This window comes from Leucopleurus acutus (genome assembly GCF_964270905.1).
Source record: "Leucopleurus acutus genome assembly, chromosome: 3".
In the NCBI taxonomy this organism is placed as follows: domain Eukaryota; kingdom Metazoa; phylum Chordata; class Mammalia; order Artiodactyla; family Delphinidae; genus Leucopleurus; species Leucopleurus acutus.
This window is the reverse complement of record NC_139145.1, coordinates 29261203-29281591: the sequence shown is the minus strand read 5'-3', so window position 1 is coordinate 29281591 and position 20389 is coordinate 29261203. Positions and strand designations below refer to the sequence as shown.

Here is a 20389-nt window from a genome sequence, read left to right as displayed (position 1 = left end):
TAAACCACATATACCTGAAAAGTTCCTCATCTTATTTAGTTGGTTTACGGATATCCCACAGACTCCTATACTAATAGTTGCATCTCTCATCAAATCTACATGGCCCTTGCATAAAATCAGTATACTTTTTAAAAACTGAAACTAGGGCTTCCCTGGTGGCACAGTGGTGGAGAATCCGCCTGCCAATGCAGGGGACACGGGTTCGAGCCCTGGTCCGGGAAGATCTCACATGCCGCGGAGCAACTAATCCCGTGCGCCACAACTACTGAGCTCACATGCCTAGAGCCTGTGCTCCGCAACAGGAGAAGCCACCGCAATGAGAAGCCTGCACACCACAACAAAGAGTAGCCCCCGCTGACCACAACTAGAGAAAGCCCGCACACAGCAACGAAGACCCAACACAGCCAAAAAAACAAAACAAACAAACAAACAAAAACACTGAAACTATATGCACTGCATCTGGACAACAATATCCAAAAAAATCTAAATCCCTAGACTGAACCACAACTGCTACTGATATTATGAGGCTCAGTAATTTCCCTGTTTACAAACAAAAGAACCTCAATACTTTCATCAAACATTTGCCAAGTCATCTGTCCATCACTATTCTGAATGCCCCTTCATGTGTAACACTAGAAGGAATAACATATAAGAGAATTTTGAAAACTGAAGAGTTGCATCACAAACATTCATTAATTCCATTAGGAGCTTATTTCAGAAGTCTTACATGGGAAGAATGAAGAGCTTTTTTTATCAGTATATCCCCTGACTTAAAGTGAACTGAACCCATCCCAGAAAGAAGACATCCTTTGTATATATCCAAAGGAGTCTTTGGCTTTCCTTGGTAAAATCTTAAAAATCCTTCATATCTGAAGTGAGTTCTTATGTCGACATTTAGAGGTATAAACCTGGAAGGCATTAATCTCCCACCTCACTTATCTTACCACTTCCTTGTCTGAGAACGTTTTTTCCCTTATAATTTGGGTGAGGGAGAGCTCACTGACACCGGGCACCACCAGGGGGCAGCATTGAACAGAGATTTTTGATGTTGCTTGTAGTAAAACATTCATATCAAACAGAACCAAAACATCAGCATTAAGAACAGTCAGACGAAGTAAACATTCTTTGCTGTGGTGAGTATCAGCTAGCATAAGGAGCACCTTTGCTACTTCTAAGCATAAGGATGTTCACCATAATGTTATAATAAAATTCAGAAAAAACTACCCAGTTACAGGCAACTGGTTAAAGTGAATTATATAATACATCTACGCAAAGTACTACGATGCAGCCATTAGAATTAGGTTTATAAAGTAAGATTTTAATAACAAGAGAACATGTTTATGAAATAGTATTAGGGACAAAAGAATTTTATATAGCATATGATCACAATAATTTGTGTGAAGGGAAACACGCCAAGAAAAAGTAAAGAATATAAATGAAAATGTTAAAAGTGCCTAATCTTGAGAGAGAAAGCTACATATTTTTCCTTCCCCTTTTCTTTCTATATTTTTTTCATAATACTTGCCAAAATAATTGCTTTCATAACAGGTTAAATATAATTATGGTAACAACTTGCATTGGTGTACTGCTTTATTGTTTATAAAATACTTTCACACCCATTATCTCACTTGATAAGCAAAAGGGTTATTATTTCATTTACAGAAGGGTTCCTTTCCTAACCATCTAGCCCCCTTAGAGCATCGGTATACCATTAACTAGTTGACTGAAAGGCAGATGAAAAAAAAAACAAAAAACTGAAAGCTAAAGTGTTAAGAACCACTGTGAATTGAAAAGCAATAGTAAATTAAAGAGAATCCTGTTGCAAAATACCAGACGTGGAGGGAACAGCAGTCAGTCTGCACACAGTTCCCCCTAAAATAACAGTATGTGCCCAATTCTACAGCACATTTTCCATTTCTATTTCTAACCACCCGCTTGGCCTAGAAAGATCTTCCTGGAATTGCACTGCTTTGTTTCTTTTCATCATAAATTTGTTGGGGACACTTTATTCTTGCTAACTCCTTTGATTCAAAACAAGTGAACCCAGAGAACTTTTTTTTATCATTATTCTCTTCAGATTTAGATTTGTTTTGCCTTTATTTGTATCTTCATGAAGGGAAAAATTATGTGTACCATAATGGTCGATGAAAACATGAAATCATGAAACTTTATATGCTCTCCATCCCGCGCCTTACAAAAAAACTGGGGGATTGGAAGGAAAACTGGAAAACTAAAATAGAGGTAGGAGAGAAGGAAACTGAATTTAAAAGGAAAAGGCAAACAAATAGGAAATGGGGGAGAAGGGTGACGGTTGGGAGAAAAGGTCTGTGCATACACTGGTATGCGGCATGGTGCCAATTCTGGTGACAAAGGACACCACCACTGTCCATCTTTGGCTTAGACAGTGGCCCCAGAGACGGAATATTTTGGGCTGCAGCCAACTTCAGAATCTTGGTGAGAATTCCTAAATTCTTTACTATTCATAATGACACTTCCCTAAGGAACAGAAGATAAATTAGGGTGAATTCTTTTTTTTTTTTTCTTATGTGGACCATTTTAAAAGTCTTCATTGAATTAGTTACAATATTGCTTCTGTTTTATGTCTTGGTTTTTTGGCCCTGAGGCATGTGGGCTCTTAGTTCCCCAACCAGGGATCGAACCCCCACCCCCTGCATTGGAAGGTGAAGTCTTAACCACTGGACCGCCAGGGAAGTCCCAGGGTGGATCCTGAAACTAGCAGAATTGCACAAAAGAAAACAAAAGTACTTGGCTCTTAGTTTCACTGAGGACAGGAGCTGAGGGAGCATCTTATCTACAGTAAGTCAATTGCTATCTTATCTGTGCGCCGTCATTCCTACCTGCCAAAGAGTATTTTTCTTTGGGGACTCATCTTCATTTTGATCCTCCATAACTGAAGTGTTCTAAGGGGGGAAAAACAGGTTATTTGAATTATGCCGAGTTTTGCAAATCCTAAATAACTACACCAAAATATAGTTTTGAAAACCCAAACTGGAGTGTACCAACACCAACCCAAGAGCTGTTTGGCTTGTGGCTAACACATGCCATTTTGGGTCAACAGGGGTGTTTTCATCTTTGATCAATCATTAGTTAGTGGTTGGACAAAAGTAAGCATAAAGTCTTTATGAAGGTTGGGTGTACTTAGAAAACAGGCTAAATTATGGGAGTGGGGCTGAAGCTCTACCTCAATCATCCCCGTTATTCTTTTAACCTGAAGAAAGAAGGCCCAGAGACCCACTAAGTTCCTGATGGTTACACAAAACATTTACTAGAATGTCTGCTACTCAGTAGCCCACCCCAGCCATCAGCAATTAGAAGTGACAAAGCCCTGGAAGCCCCCCTGCCTTTCTCTTTCCTCCCTTGATGGCCTTGTTTTTCTGGAATGGCTTTGCAATCTCCCCTAGCAAGCATGGTGGGTGCCCCAGCCTTTTCCCTTAAGAGGAGGATGCTGTTAGCCAGCAACAATCTGGCTTGCCTTGGGAATGCATTAGCTTTTGATTTTTGTGTTTACTGCACAAAGAGGCACTGTGTATTCTTTCTGGTGACCTAGTCGCTCAATAGATGCCCATTAACTGGAGATTATACATGATTGGATTTTCCCTTTTGAAGCTCCTACCTAATAGCTAAATGGAAACTTAATGAGAAGGGGAAGTGGGAGAGTTGTGTTCTGAAAGGAATAACAACTCATTTATGGATAGCAGTCTCTCTAAGATTCCTTCCCAAGCCTAAAATTCCAAGATTGGGGTACAAAATTTAAACTATAACATTTGTCCTGTAGTATTAGTCGAAAAGATCCTATAGATCTATTTATCAGTGTTTACAAGAGCTTGTTTACTGCCTATAGGGAATAAGCCTACCTCTCAAATTTTCCCTGTTTTTCCTTTATGTTCGTCAAGTTGTAAAATGTTTGGGCACATACAGTATTTCCAAACACTCCATTTGAAAATACCCAACGTAGGTGGTGGCAGAAGAATCACCACTGGACACTAGTGCTCTGCAGGTCTCACAGCAGGCTCTGATAAGAGATGTAGAATGAGGGCTTCCCTAGTGGCACAGTGGTTAAGAATCTGCCTGCCAATGCAGGGGACACGGGTTCGAGCCCTGGTCCAGGAAGGTCCCACATGCCGCGGAGCAACTAAGCCCGTGTGCCGCAACTATTGAGCCTGCGCTCTAGAGCCTGCGAGCCACAACTACTGAAGCCCACGCACCTAGAGCCTGTGCTCCACAACTAGAGAAGCCACCGCAATGAGAAGCCTGCACACCGCAACAAAGAGTAGCCCCTGCTCTCAGCAACTAGAGAAAAAACCCACGTACAGCAGCAAAGACCCAAGGCAGCCAAAAATTAAATAAATGAATAAAATAAAATTTAAAAAAAGAGAGAGATGTAGCATGATGTAGTAGAAAAGCCAAAGGCTTTGAAACCAAAGAGAGAAGTTGGAATCCAGATTTGGTCACTCACTCTGTGTGTGTGTGTGTGTGTGTGTGTGTGTGTGTGTGTGTGTGTGTGCGCGCACGCGCGCGTGAGAGAGGGAGAGAGAGGGAGAGGGAGAGAGAGGGAGAGGGAGAGGGAGACAGAGAGATCCTGAGCAAGTTGTTCTACCCATGGACATATACAAACCACACAAAGTTGTGGGGATTGAGACTACCAGCACAGTGCTTGGTGTATAGTGGGTATTCATAAACTCTATTTATGCCCTGCTTTGAAGATACTACTTTACCCCAAGTGTTATCTTCTCATGCTTTTCTAACTTCAGACTTTGACAGAAAGACTCCAGATGGTTGCCTAATAGGGAAAACCCACTGGCTTCCTTGATAAAACCTTATAAGCCGCATAACACCGAGGTCTGCAATGGGGAAGGGGGGCAGGAGGGCAGGGCTCCATATGTTAAAGTCAACCATGAGCCAGAGAGGAAGGAAGTGTGTCCAAGTGTCCAAAGCAGGTCTAAAGTGGTGGCAGCAATAAATGATCCTGAATGGGAAAGGGGGGATGAAGAATAGGGAAACACAAGTAGTACTCCTCCCTCAAATTTTCCTTTTACTGCTATCTTGAAGGACTTAGGGATTAATAAAGCTGACAGGTTTCCTTAGGGGAATGAACAAAGTGGGAACAGTGACTCAGTATATCACCTGGATCTGACTGGTAGTTACAAAGGCATCCTTGCAATATCACAATGTCCTGGGTTCTGAGAGAGTGGCAAGAAGAAAGAATGGCTGGGAACACGGAGGTGAACGTGCCAAATGGAAGAGAGATGGGAAGTAAGTTCCCGCTCCCTCGTCTCCAGGCAGCCCAGGAAATGTGTGAAGGAGGTATATGAGCAAAGGGTTTTGAACTCCAAAGTTTTAAAACACAGGAGTCTGAATCCACCAGAGCTATTCCGATGTAACCTACCTCAATACTTTCCTCACTCAGGGAGGAAACAAAAAAACGTCAGAAGTTCCTGTGGACTACACAAGAAACAACCGTCTTTCCAGTAAGAAAATTTAATTCTTCCTTTCATTCCAAAACAGAGAAATGGTGTTTATTTACATAGCTGAGAAGGAAACAACCCCTCTGATAAAAATAGCAACTATTCTCTTAAGGCTTGATGAAAGTGGATAAAGACATACAATTTAGTAAAACTGTATTTAATAGAACCCTGTGGGGGCTGGAATACATTTTTATTTTTCAATTTCTCTTATAAAGCCTTCAGGAAAAGATGCCAAAGGGAAAAAGCTGCCCTCGAGCTACACTGATCAGAGAATCATTTCCAAAGAGTAATCCAGGTGACACATGAGATGCTCAGAGGAAAAAGGGTCCTGGGGTCTAATTAAGTTTGACAAATGCTGCATGCTCACGTGTGTGCTCTCCCCCGCTGCCCTTCTTCCTTTCCTACACAAACACACCCCACAATGCACTTCGTAAAGATACTAAAGGCTCTGACATCTCATAATTTTAAAAATCAGGTTAGATTAGTTTAACAGCTATCCCTAATTTGTTGGGTATGGCCACCCCCCTTCTACACTCTCTCAATAAGAGCTCAGCACACTGGCAAACAGTGGACTAGGGCAGTAGCATGGCACGATTCCTTCCTCCTCCCACTTCACTACATGAATACTGCTGAGAGACAAAGGAAATGCCCACTTTTGGTAAACACAATATATACCTCTCCTATTCCTCATTATCTTATGTGGGGATAAGAATGGGTGGCAAGTATCGAAAATTCTAAGAGTCACAGGTTTTTATTTTTAGTCACTTTGACTGGGCTTCCCTGGTGGTGCAGTGCTTGAGAACCCACCTGCCAATGCAGGGGACACGGGTTTGAGCCCTGGTCCGGGAAGATCCCACATGTCGTGGTACAACTAAGCCCGTGCACCACAACTAGTGAGCCTGCGCTCTAGAGCCCGTGAGCCACAACTACTGAAGCCCACAGTCCACAACTACTAAGGCCCGTGCACCTAGAGCCCTGTGCTCCACAATAAAAGAAGCCACTGCAATGAGAAGCCCATGCATCACAATGAAGAGTAGCCCCCGCTCGCCCCAACTAGAGAAAAGCCTGCACACAGCAACGAAGACCCAGCACAGCCAAAAATAAATAATCATTTTGACTTTTATTCCTTAAAGGTTTAATAGACAAAAGGTCACAAGTTCAAGGGAGAGGTAAGAAAAAACAATGAGTCTTCCTTCCAGGAGAAAAGGAAGGTGGTTTCCTACATCCAAGTTCTCAGATGAAACCATGAGGTAAGCCAATCTGAGAGGTGAGATCCTCTTTTAAGTCTCCAACACTTCTGGGAAAGGAAAGTTCTTTGAAATTCCAACCTGGCTTAATCACTTCCTACCCTTCTCATCATCATCTCTTTCATCCTACACCTACATCACATGCAAACAAACAAAAAACGCAGACCTTCCTACTACCAATGGAAGATACAATCTAGGAAGCAGCAGCTAGACTCTAGGGCAGATCAACCTTAGTACTAGTGACATTTGGGGCCAGATTAATTCCGTGGTGCGGGGGCGGGGGGAGCGTGGCTGTCCTGTACAATGTAGGATGTCAGGCAGCATCCCTGGCTTTTCCCTGCTAGTTGCCAGTAGCAACCCCCTCCCCTGCCCTAACTGTGATAACCAAAAATGTCTCCAGATTGCCAAATGTCAGGGGTGGGGATTGGGGGCTCGGGGCAACAAAACTGCCCCCTCCACTTGAGAGCCACTGCTCTAGGAGTGTGAGCTCCTAAACTCGCTTCCTTAGGAAAATATACTAAAAATCACCACCATCTCAGACCTGGCCTTTCTTTCTCTTCAGGCTTCTTTTCCTTTAACCCCTGTGACAGTATGTGATTTCTTCAAATATAGCCTGACCGTACCATGGTCAAGTAATTCATAGAGTACATAGTTATCTCAATTCTAGGGTAAATCCTGCTTGCCATTCAATGCCTATCCAGGAAAACTTGATATAAGGAGTTCTTTACTAGAGATCCATGGGCTTGGGGGTGTGAATGAGGGTGATAAATATCACGAAGTCATATACAAAAGTTAGTGTGTATACAGTCCTCCAGAAAGAAGATCCAGAGCTTTCATTAGATCTCAAAGGTGTCCCAAATGTAATAAAATAGCAAAGCATGTCTTTGACCAAATAGGTGGCCAGGGTGGATGGAACCTAGGTATACGTGTTTTGCTTTGCTTTAATTTAAAGTTCTCCAGGTAATTTTTATGTATGTGTCTGCTTTAAAATCACTGCTATGGCAAAATGATGCGGTCCATGTAGTACCACCATCCTAAGGAAATTGCACTGATACCGTCATGACAGACTCCATCCCAATATGTGATATTTCAGAACTACCAAATACCATGAGAATCTAATGCCTGTTCCTTCTCTTATAAAGCCTTCAGGAGAAGATGCCGAAGGGAAAATGATGCTCTCAAGCTACCCTGATCAGAGGATAATTTCCAAAGAGTATTCCAGGTAACACAAGAGATGTTCAGAGAAAAAAGGGTTCTGAGGTCTGAGTTTGACAAATGTGGTGCACTGCATGAGTGTTCCCCCAACTCCACTCCCAGAGGTTATGATATACTTCATTAAGATACTAAAGGCTCTGTAACATCTCATAATTTAAAAATCAGGCTAGGTTAGTTTAACCTAGCTTTCCCAAGTTTGTTGGATATGGCCACCCCCCTTTCACACTCTCTTGATAAGAGCTCAGCACATACTGGCAAACACAGGACTAGGGCAATAGCATGGCATGATTCCTTCCTCCTCCCAATTCACTGGACAAATACTTTGCGGGGGGGCGGTGGGCAGGGAGGGCCAAGGAAATGCCCACTTTGGTAAACACAATATATTCCTCTCCTATTTCCCATCATCTTTCCCAGTCTGTTATATGGGGTTAGTTTGTATAAAAGCCCAGCAGGCTCTAAGCAGTGATATATCTTTGCCAGTAGGTGCCACCAACTAACACAGAATATATTTCACTTGGAAAATTCCCTACTTTAAGAGTTATGTAAGAGGAATCAATTTCCTACTTTAAAAATCCTACAAATTCTGCATTTTGGCTTTCATGATGAGAAATGCTTATACAATGTAAGGTTTTCATATCAAAAACATCTTTACTCCTGAGAGGAAGCAAAAACAAAAACAAAAACCTTACAAAGGATCCAGAAAACATGCGGGCATTTTGCCCTTTTCTCTTGCGTTTTTAAATGTTTGGATTTCAGAAATTAAGGATAGGGCTTCCCTGGTGGCGCAGTGGTTGAGAGTCTGCCTGCAGATGCAGGGGACGCGGGAGAGGCCACAACAGTGAGAGGCCCGCGTACCGCAAAAGGAAAAAAAAAAAATAAAGAAATTAAGGATAACAGATACATTGTGCAAAATGTTATTAGATAACTTTAGTCTCTGTACTAGGCTTGTTTCACATATTGTCTTTTTCTTAACATTTAAAAAAATTTATTTTATTGAAGTACAGTTGACTTACAATGTGTTAATTTCTGCTGTACAGCAAAGTGATTCAGTTATATATATGCATTCTTTTTCATATTCTTTTCCATTATGATTTATCACAGGATATTGAATAGAGTTCCCTGTGCTATACAGTAGGCACACATTGTCTTTTAATCTTCAGGAAAAAAATATGTTAAGTAGACATTCCAATTTTACAGAAGAACTTGAGGACCAGAGAAATAAGTAACTGGATCAGATCTAGGTCTGTTCTACTCAGAAATCAATGTACTTTCTATACAGAAAAATACAGCTCAGGTGTTTTCCAACTGCTGGTTGTAGCCTATGAAATCAATTTAATGGGCTGTAACCAGCACTTTTTAAATAAAAAGCAAAATTGAATCCGGGCATTCCCCTGCCCACAAGGGTAATAAGCATAACAAAAAACACATAGAAAGGCTAAAAGCAATAAGCAAAACATAACAGGAAAATTCAAATTAAAAGGAAAGCAAAAGTCATTATTGCAAGGAGAGCAATATTCAAGTCAAACTACTGAATAACATAAAGAGCTTTAAAACTCTCTAAAAAGCAAAAATCTATAAAGAGGATAATGTGTGCTTTTATATACTGAATAAAATTCCACAAAGTACAAAAAAGTTAGAAATATTTTTAAAATTTTTTAAGCACCTTTTCATCTTCGACAGATCAAGCAGACCAACCAACAAACAACACTTAAGATTTTCCACAGAACGTTAAAAACAACAACAAAAAACTGATAGAGAATCCTAGGCCACAAAAGAAATCTCAAATACAGTTAGAAAGCAGGAAGAGATTATACATTTGAGAGTAGGCCAAGCAGAAAAGTCTAGATTTAGTTTGCCAATTATTACTTGCATAAATTCCAAAGGTAAATACACAGAACAATGACTGGCACAGGCAAACCAAACACCTTTGAGTTGTTATTGTTGATGCCAGCTTGGCCCCTAATCTAGCCTACAATTCTTCCCCCTTAAACCTAAATCTTACCAACACGTTGTTGGGAAATGAGATCAATGGAAAGCCAGAAGCATTCATTTGGAAAAAGAAGAGACAAGCTTGTCCAAAAAAGCAGCCCCTATCTCTCATACCACTCTTGCAACTCAGAAGGAAGAAAGCCATGAATAAATACATCTATACATACATGACTTTTTAATACAATGACTCCAGCCACCAGTGAGCACAACTTAATCAGAAACCGTCTACTCCTCCACACAAACACTGAAATGTAGAAACAAACTAGCTGTTTTCTTTCTACAATAAAACTAAAAAGTAATAAAAAATTTTAAATCCATTGGGAGTTTGACTGAAATCACTGCTACATGCTATTTCCAATGTAGTAAGTTTCCTTCCAACTTACCTAACCTGTAGTTCCACTCAAATTTTTAACAAGTATTTGGCTGCTATTAACATTACATGACAAGATTATACTAAGGTATCTGGAAGAATAAATATGGGAGAGTTTTTCTTCCTTTCCTCACCACCAATTATTTTTTTAAAAGAGGGGAATGCTTATGTTATTAGATGTTAAAATTTTTCTTAAAAGCTATAATAATTAGTGTGGTACTAACAAAGCAAGACCAATGAAACAAAACAGGAAGTCGAGAAACAGATTCATTTACACTTACAATTTGTGTATGATGAAGTTAGAACTTCAAATAGGGGAGAAAGGGATCATTTAAGAAAGAGGATTAAAAATAAAATTAAATGCTACCTCATGTCACATACCAATATATACTATAGATAAAAAGAATCAAGTGTGAAAAACTCTAAAACCATAAAATGACTAAAAGCAGCTACCAAACAGAAATAAAATTTAGATTTGGCTAAAAAATTTTTTTAGCTCAGGAATGTTCATAATCAAATTTTAAAGACAAATACATTGGGGGAAATATTCTGACATATGGTAAATAACTTACCATATAAAGATCTCTTATAAATTACTTAGGAAACCAAAATTAATACTTTAATAGGCAAATAAGCAGAGTAACTACCAATATTGCAAAACAAGAAATTTAAATGGCTGTCAAAAATGAACATGTACATAACAAAGAAAGATGTAATTTTTCACCTATCAAATTAGTAACTTTAATTTTTATATACTTTATAGGAACTGGGCTCTTTGGTAGGATTATAAATTGTTACCTTTCAGAGAATATTTATCAACATTACTACATAACACTGGATATAATTTAACTTAAAGCAATTTATCCTAAGGAATTGTAGACCTACACAAAATTGTAGCTACAACAATTTATAACACAGAAAAATAGAAAACAATGTAAATGTCTAACAAGAGGGTTCGGACATCATTTAAGTATATGATACAACAGGAGAAAATTTAAGTTCTTTTAAAAAACTTTTCAACTGCAGCATAATACATATACATTACATACATAAATACATATATACACATATACACACACATATATTACACACACATAAACACATATACTCATGTATATAAGGTCTAGATGTAAATTTTATTTCTTACTGTAAAAACACTGAAAACCCCTGGTTAAGGTATTAGAGTACAATGAATCCCATACTGCAAAACTTACCACCTTTTCAGTTTTCTTTCAGTTCTCCTAATTATATCAAACTATATTTTCATATCTCTCTAATACCTCCAACTGTCTGTTCTTAACAAAAAGAGCTGGTCTCCTGTTCAGTTTACTGTAACAAACAGTATCTGGCTAGAATTTCATTATAGGTTTTGTTTTTAACGGTATTTATTTTTACAGTAACCTATCTCAGTAAGTTGCCATTATTTCAATGGCAACTTACAGTGATGCATAAGTTGCAGTGACGCATAGTTCCCTTTTCTGATTTTTCAAAGAAAGCAGATTTTAAAAATATGTGAAGTAGAACAAAAGAACAAACGCTATGCATATATCAAAAGCTGTGAAGGCTGCTGTCACCTGTCTAAAACTGGTGAAATACTATCTAAAAAGAATAGTGACATGAAAAATGGTCTAAACTATATTAAATGGAAAAAAAAGCAAGTCAAAATATGTCTGTACGACCCCATCTTTACAAATAAAAATTTATCTATCAATCTACTTATTTAGAAAAGCAACTAGAAAAAGTATGTTAAAATGTTAACAATACTATCTCTAATTTTTATTCTTTTTCCTTATATAGCCTATCTAAATTTTCCTTAAAGACACATCTCTTTTTAATAACAATGAACAGTGGTTTTTTCAAAATGAAACTTAAAAGAGTAAAAGATCTACATCAAGACCCCAGATATATATGCTCTAGTTTAAAGAAAGAGAAACTAGTCACTGAAACTTCCAGCAGAGTCAGATGCTGCTGCATGTCATCTGACCTCTCTATGCCTGTTTCCTGATCCATAAAACTGAAATGAAAACAGGGCCTCCCCGCCAGAAAATTTAAAAAGATAATCCTGGCACTTAATATGGGCTCCTTTAGTCAAATTTAACCTCCACAGGACAGAGGTGTTTGACTTTTATTCATTCTGTATTCTTTTTAATTTTATTTATTTATTTATTTTGGCTGTGTTGGGTCTTTGTTTCTGTGCGAGGGCTTTCTCTAGTTGTGGCAAGTGGGGGCCACTCTTCATCGCGGTGCACGGGCCTCTCACTATCACGGCCTCTCTTGTTGCGGAGCACAGGCTCCAGACGCGCAGGCTCAGTAGTTGTGGCTCACGGGCCCAGCTGCTCCGCGGCATGTGGGATCTTCCCAGACCAGGGCTCGAACCCGTGTCCCCTCCATTGGCAGGCAGATTCTCAACCACTGCGCCACCAGGGAAGCCCACATTCTGTATTCTTAGCATTTAGAATAATTCCTGACACACTAAGTAGAGAAGTGTAATAAATATCTACTAATAATATTATCTATAGTTATTACAATCTTCCTGTTAACTGTAAAGGCCAAAACTGTAATGTTGTTTCTGCTTACTCCTTTTCCATATTTTCCAAACTGTCTACAATGAGCAAGGATTCAAAATGTAGGGGAAGAAAAACATGCAACACCATTTCTGGTCCTCACAGAAAGTAGCAAGAAATAAAATCTATTTTCAGAAAGGCAGTCACCCTTATCACCTCCAAAGTATTCATTTACCTAGGTAAAAGAAGAACATCTCATTAATTATTTGACTGTTTAAAAAGGTCCAAAAGAAGCACAGACACAAGTCTGCTGGGGTCTCCCTAAGAAAGCAGACAAGGAGTGGCAGCATGTGCACTTAAATGCTTCCTAGGGCTTAACACTTTGGAGAGAACTTTAAAGTAAAACTTGTAAAATGTTTCATATGCACTAAAGGAAGCCAGAAAAAGAAGGTGCTTTAGAAGTGGTAACAGAAGAATGGCCAAGAGATCCTGAGTTGTGAAGAATGGCGGAAGGCGTCAGTCTGCTGAAGTGTAAAGAGCAGGCCTTCAGAGCCAGGAGTCCCCAGTGCAAATCCCAGGCTCTGCCAATTACAAACTGTGACTTCCGGTTAAGTCACTTGACTTCTCTCTCAGATTCGGTTTCTTCTTTTTTTTTTTTTTTTTGCGGTACGCGGGCCTCTCACTGTTGTGGCCTCTCCGGTTGCGGAGCACAGGCTCCGGACGCGCAGGCTCAGTGGCCATGGCTCACGGGTCCAGCCGCTCCGCGGCATGTGGGATCCTCCTGGACCGGGGCACGAACCCGTGTCCCCTGCATCGGCAGGCGGACTCTCAACCACTGCGCCACCAGGGAAGCCCTCGGTTTCCTCTTTTATAGGACAGGGATAATATTGCCTATGTTGCAGGAATAGAAATAACATGTGCAAAGTACCTACAACATAACATTGCTCAGGGGGGGAAAAATAATACACCAGAAAAACATTTTTACTCTTTTGCTTCTACTATAAATCATTTTAAAAGAAACATGAAAGCATCTATCAGTGATGTCAGGCAAAGCTAGAGAAATACCATCCCACATCACAATCATTTCTCATATTACTGTGTTCAAGGGTAACTTAACAGACTCAGCAAAGATTTCAAACAAGAAATCTACCCAAGAAATTGTAAAGCAATGAATTATATTGAATATTTATAATAACAGTAGCTACCACTTATTGAGTACACTTTAGAGATTATATCATTTAATGAAAACTGGGGAAAGAAAACCAAAACCACCAAAAACTTAAAAGAGTAAGAGATGATGAATTTAACACGATACCAATCAAAACTCCAGCAGGCTTTACCACCACCCCACCCACCCCACCCCAGCCCCCAGCAAAATGAGCTGATTTTAAAATTCATATGGAAATATACAGAGTGAAGGCAATCTGGAAGAACTAAGAATTTACACTATGAAATATCAAGATCTAAAATATAGCTATTGTAACAAAGAGAGTGTTATATAGGAATAAAAGTAGACAAATTGATCAACAGAACAGCATCCGAACTCAGATTCACACATATGAGTTCACTTGACTGAACACTAAGGCAACACTTCAGTGCAGTGGAGAAAAAATGCTCTTTTCAATAAAAGACCGTATCAACCGGACATCCTTATATTTTGAGCCCCACTCTCTCACCAAGGGGGAAAAAAATCTATTCTAGATAGACTGCAGATCTAAATGTGAAAGGTAAGCTTTTAGAAGAAACCACAGAACATCTTCATGACCTTGGAATAGCTAAAGCTTTCTTAAACAGGACAAAGCAACTGCTAACCAGAAAGAAAAATCTGATAAATTGGATTATAATGAGGAATTTCTCTTCACTGAAAGCACCATTAAGAGACTGAAAAGATTAAAATGTTCTAAAATTTATTTATGGTGATGGTACAACACTGAACTGCATACTTGAAATGGAAGAATTTTATGATATGCAAAATATATCTCAATTTTTTTAAGGAATTAAATTTAAAAGAAAAAAGGCAACCCACAAAGTGAGAGATTGATTATATATCCAGAACTTTAAAAAACAAACCAACCCTCACTTCAAATCAATAAGGAAAGCAAACACACACACACACCCTGAAAAAAGGTGAAACACTTATACGAGCACTTCACAAAAGAAAATATCCAAATTAAGTTAAAAAATGAAAATTCAACCAAAGTGCTGTCATCTGGAGACAACCATTTGCTTTGGAACACAGGTTGAAAACTATAGATATATAAAAGAAAACTGTCTGAAGCATGCTCTCCAGTAGAACTGCTTTTCACATATGTCATAGATATCTTTCCATGTCACTGTAGACCTTTATTTTCATTTTTAATGCCAACAGTTTACATCATCACATAATTTATTTACTCAATCAGGTTAAGTAATGAACATTTAAACTTTTTACTGTCACATGCAACACTGCAATTAACCTTTATGCCTACTTTGAGTAACTGCCTCTTTCGATCAAATTCCTAGGATTGCTGAATCCATGAGAATGTGTATTTAATAAATGGATGTCTGAACAGAATTTAATTTCCTTTGTTTAATCATTTCTTTTCATCAGAATAGACTTCATATGACAAGTTATTAAATCTAATGGTCAATTCTCATTGCTCACATTTCTGGACCTATCAACAAGACTGAGCATTCCCCGCTTCGTGATATACTTCAATCACTTGGCTTCCGGGACTCTGCATTCACCTAGTTCATTCACCTACCACAAGAAACGTTAAAGATTTTCAGACAGAAGAAAAATGAAACCAGAAGAAAACTTGATTCTAATGAAGGGATGCAGAGATAAATGAAGAGAAAAATGGTAAAAATGACAGTTTTTATAAAATAATTTTTTTCCTTTTTTAATTTCTTTAAAATCTGATTGACTACCTAAGAAGTTCAAAATGCTGCTGACTGATATTAAACAAACAACAAATAAATGGAAAGGCATCTTTTAGCCATGAATTTCAAGACTTAATATTGTTAAGATGACAATACTACCCAAAGCAATCTATAGATTCAATGCAATCCCTATCAAAATTCCAACAGTGTTTTGCAGATATAGGAAAGCCCATTCTAAAATTCATACAGAATCTCAAGGGACCCCAAATAGCCAAAGTAATCTTGGAAAACAACGTTGGCAGCCTCACACTTTCTGATTTCAAAACTTACTACAAAGCTGTAGTACTCGAAACAGCAATGGTACTGGCATAAAGACAGACATACAGACCAATTACAGTAGAGAGCCCAGAAATAAATCCTCACATACAAAGTCAAATGATTTTTTTTTTTTTTTTTTTTTTTTTTTGCGGTACGCGGGCCTCTCACTGTGGTGGCCTCTCCCGTTGCGGAGCACAGGCTCCGGACGCGCAGGCTCAGTGGTCATGGCTCATGGGCCCAGCCGCTCCGCGGCATGTGGGATCTTCCCGGACCGGGGCACGAACCCGTGTCCCCCGCCCGCATCGGCAGGCGGACTCTCAACCACTGCGCCACCAGGGAAGCCCGGTCAAATGATTTTTGACAAAGGTACCAAGATCATTCTATGGGGAAAGAACAGTCTTCTCAACAAACACTATTGGAAAAACTGATATACACATGCCAAAGAATAAAGTTGGGCCCTTACCTGGTAACATATATAAAAGTTAACTCAAAATGGGTCAAAGATCCAAATGTAAGAGCCAAAACTACAAAGCTCTTAGAAGAAAAGATAAAGGAAAGGCTTCATGACATTGGATTTGGCAATGATTTCTTGCACATGACACTAAAAGCACAGGCAACAAACGTAAAAATACATAAGTCAGACTATATCAAAATTTAAAACTGCTGTGCATCAAAGAGTACAATCAACAGAGTGAAAAGGCAACCTACGAAATGGGAAAAAATATTTGCAAGTCATATATCTGATAAGGGATTAAGATCCATAATATATAAAGAACTCCTACAACTAGACAGCAAAAACAAACAAACAAACTGATTCAAAATGGGCAAAAGACTTGAATAGACACTTCTCCAAGAAGATATACCAATGGCCAAAAAGCTTATGAAAAGATACTCAACATCACTAATGATTAAGGAAATGCCAATCAAAACCACTATGAGATATCACCTCACACCTATCAGAATGACTACTATCAAAAAATCAGAGAATAACAAGTGTTGACAAGGATGTGGAGAAATTGGAACCCTTGTACATTGCTGATAGGAATGTAAAATGGTATAGCTGCTATGGATAACTGAATGGTGGTTGCTCAAAAAATTAAAAATAGAATTACCACATGATCCAGCAAGACCACTTCTGGGTCTATATCCAAAATAATTAAAAGAAGGGTCTCAAAGAAATATTTATACACTTATATTCATATAGCAGCATTATTCACAATAGCCAAAAGGTGGAAACAACCCAAATGTCCATTGAAGAATGAAATGCTAAACAAAATATGGTATAAATATGCAATAGAATACTATTCAGCCTTAAGAAGAAAGGAAATTCTTATACATGCTGTAACATGGATGAATCTTAAGGACATTATGCTAAGTGAAATAAGTCAGTTATAAAAAGACAAATACTGTACGATTCCACTTATGTGCAGTATTTAGAGCAGTCAGTCATAGAAACAGAAAGTAGAATGGCTGTTTCTGCTTTGCCAGGGGAAATGAGAAGTGGTTATTTAATGAATAGGAAAAAGTTCTCAAGATTGGTTGCAATGCATAACATTGTATAACGTTACTGAACTATATATACTTAAAGTTAAAAATGGTAAAATGTATACTGTGTGTATTTTACCACAATTTTTAAAAAACCTTTTTAATTGTTGACTGAAAATGACTTTACCAATATTTTCTTTCAGTTTTACTGAGATATAACTGACATATAGCAATGGGTAAGTTTAAGTGTACAGCATAATGAGTTGACTTATATACATCATGAAATGATTACCACAATAAGTTTAGTGAAAATCCATTATCTCATACAAAATAAAGGAAAAAGAAAAAATATTTTTTCCTTGTGACGAGAACTCTTAGGATTTACTCTCTTAACAACTTTCATATATAACATACAGCAGTGTTAATTATATTAATCATGTTATAATTACATTCCTAGTACTTATTTATCTTATAACTGGCAGTTTGTACCTTTTGACCACATTCTCCCTCTCCATACCCCAGCCTCTGGTAACCACAAATCTGATCATGTTTTCTGTAAGTTTGTTTGTTTGTTTTTAAGTATAACTGACCTACAACACTAAAAATAAATAAATAAACAGCTTCTGAAGTTATGCATTTATACACATACATATGACTCAGTAGTTAAAGCAAAAATAATAACAACATATCATGGAGTTTATAGCCTTTGTAGAAATAAAATGTAAGACAACAATAGCACCAAGGAGGGGAGGAAGGAAGGGGAAGTATTGAATGCATAGATGTAAGTTCTTTCTTCCACATGTGTGAAGCAGTATCTTATCATTTCAAGACAGGCTGTGACAAGTTAAAGGCATGAATTGTAAACCATACAACAACCATTAGAAAAAAAATTAAGCAAAAGAGGTTTAACTAATAAGCCAATGGTAAAGATGAAAATGGAATCACTCAAAAACTAAATCCAAAAGAAGGCAGAAAAAAAGTGTAAAAAGGGAATAAAGAGCAGGTGGGACAAATAGAAAACAAATAACAAGGGGGTAGATTTAACACCAAACATCTTAATAACTAGTTAAATGTAAGTGGTCAAAATACCACAATTAAAAGACAGAGATTGTGGAATTGGCGATAACTATATGCTATCTACAAGAAACCCACTTTAAACACAAAGGAACACTGGCTAAACCTAAAAGGACAGAAAAAGATAAATAACATCCAATGACTGACTAATCAAAGGACATCTAAAGTGGCTATGTTATTATTGGACAAAATAGATTTTAGAACAAGGAATGTAACCAGGTATGAAGTGACATATTTTCATAATGTTAAAGGGATCAATTTATTAAAACAATATAATGATCCTAAATGTATATGCCCTTCGCTAACAGTTTTAAAATACATGTGGGGGAGAAAACAATAACATACTCAAAGGAGAAAAAGACAAATCCAAATTTTTATTTGGACACTTCAACACTCCTCTCTTAGTTATGCATACAAGTAGACAGAAAAGAGTAAAGATATGGAGGACGTGAATAACACCATCAGCTAACTTAACCTGACATTTATACAGCACTCTACCCAACAAGGGAACACATTCTTTCCAAGTACAGACCAAACGTTCAACAAGATAAATGCTATTCTAGGCCATAAAACAGGTTTCAATAAATTTAAAAGGACTGAAATCATGCAAAATATGTACTGAGATGACAAAGAATTAATCCAAAATTAATCTAATAGAAAATCCCTAAATGTTTGGAAATTAAACAATGCATTACTAAACAACACATGGGTCAAAAAAGAAATCACAAGGAAAATTAGAAAATACTGTGAACTAAATGAAAACGAAAACTCAACATATTAAACATTGTGGGATATAACTAAAGTGGTGCTTAGTGAGACTGACAGCATTAAATGCATGTATTAGAAAAGAAAAAAATGGTCTTCAAAGCAATAATCTAAGCTTCCACCATAAAAAAACCCCAGAAAATTAGTGAATTAAACCCAAAATAAGCAGCAGGAAGGAAATAATAAAGATGAGATCCAAAATTTGTACACTAGAAAACAGAAAAACAATAAGGAAAAAAATCAGTGAAACCAAAAGTCATGTCTTTGAAACAATCAACAAAATTGACAAACTTCTAGCTAGACTGATAAGGAGAAAATTGTATAAGAATCATTTCCGGGCTTCCCTGGTGGCGCAGTGGTTGAGAGTCCGCCTGCCAATGCAGGGGACATGGGTTCGTGCCCCAGTCCGGGAAGATCCCACATGCCGTGGAGCGGCTGGGCCCGTGAGCCATGGCCGCTGAGCCTGCGCATCCGGAGCCTGTGCTCCGCAACAGGAGAGGCCACAACAGTGAGAGGCCCGTGTACCGCAAACCACCCCCCCCCCAAAAAAGAATCATTTCCAATCTCAGAAATAAAAGTGGGAACATGAATACAGATCCTATAAACATTAAAGGAAAACAAGGGAATATTACAAATTTGTACTAACATATTCCACAACTCAGATGAGAGGGACAAAGTCCTTATAAGATACACAAATACTCACACAAGAAGAAATGGAAAACCTCAATAGCCCTATAGCTATTAAAGAAACTGGTTTCAGTGGTGAATTTTACTTAGTATTTAAGGAAGAAATAGTATCAATTCTATATAAACTCTTCCAAAAAGCAGATGAAAAGGGAACATCCCCAACTATATATATATTTTGTTTGTTTGTTTGTTTTTTGCGGTACGCAGGCCTCTCATAGTTGTGGCCTCTCCCGTTGCAGAGCACAGGTTCCGGACGCGCAGGCTCAGCGGCCATGGCTCACGGGCCTACCTGCTCCGTGGCATGTGGAATCTTCCCGGACCGGGGCACGAACCCGTGACCCCTGCATCGGCAGGCGGACTCTCAACCACTGCACCACCAGGGAAGCC

At 38.4% G+C, this 20389-nt stretch overlaps 1 protein-coding gene across 4 annotated transcripts in view; it reads right to left on the bottom strand.

Annotated features, from left to right (window-relative positions):
- FBXW11 (F-box and WD repeat domain containing 11) overlaps positions 1–20389 on the bottom strand; it is a 131076-nt gene that overhangs the window by 40868 nt on the left and 69819 nt on the right. For 2 of the 4 annotated variants that reach the window (XM_082835678.1, XM_082835679.1), the window contains exon 2: positions 2859–2921. The exons of the other annotated variants lie outside the window; for them this stretch is intronic. In XM_082835678.1, coding sequence (XP_082691804.1) covers positions 2859–2921 — 63 coding nt within the window. The remainder of the gene's footprint in view (positions 1–2858; positions 2922–20389) is intronic. 4 annotated transcript variants of the gene reach the window in all.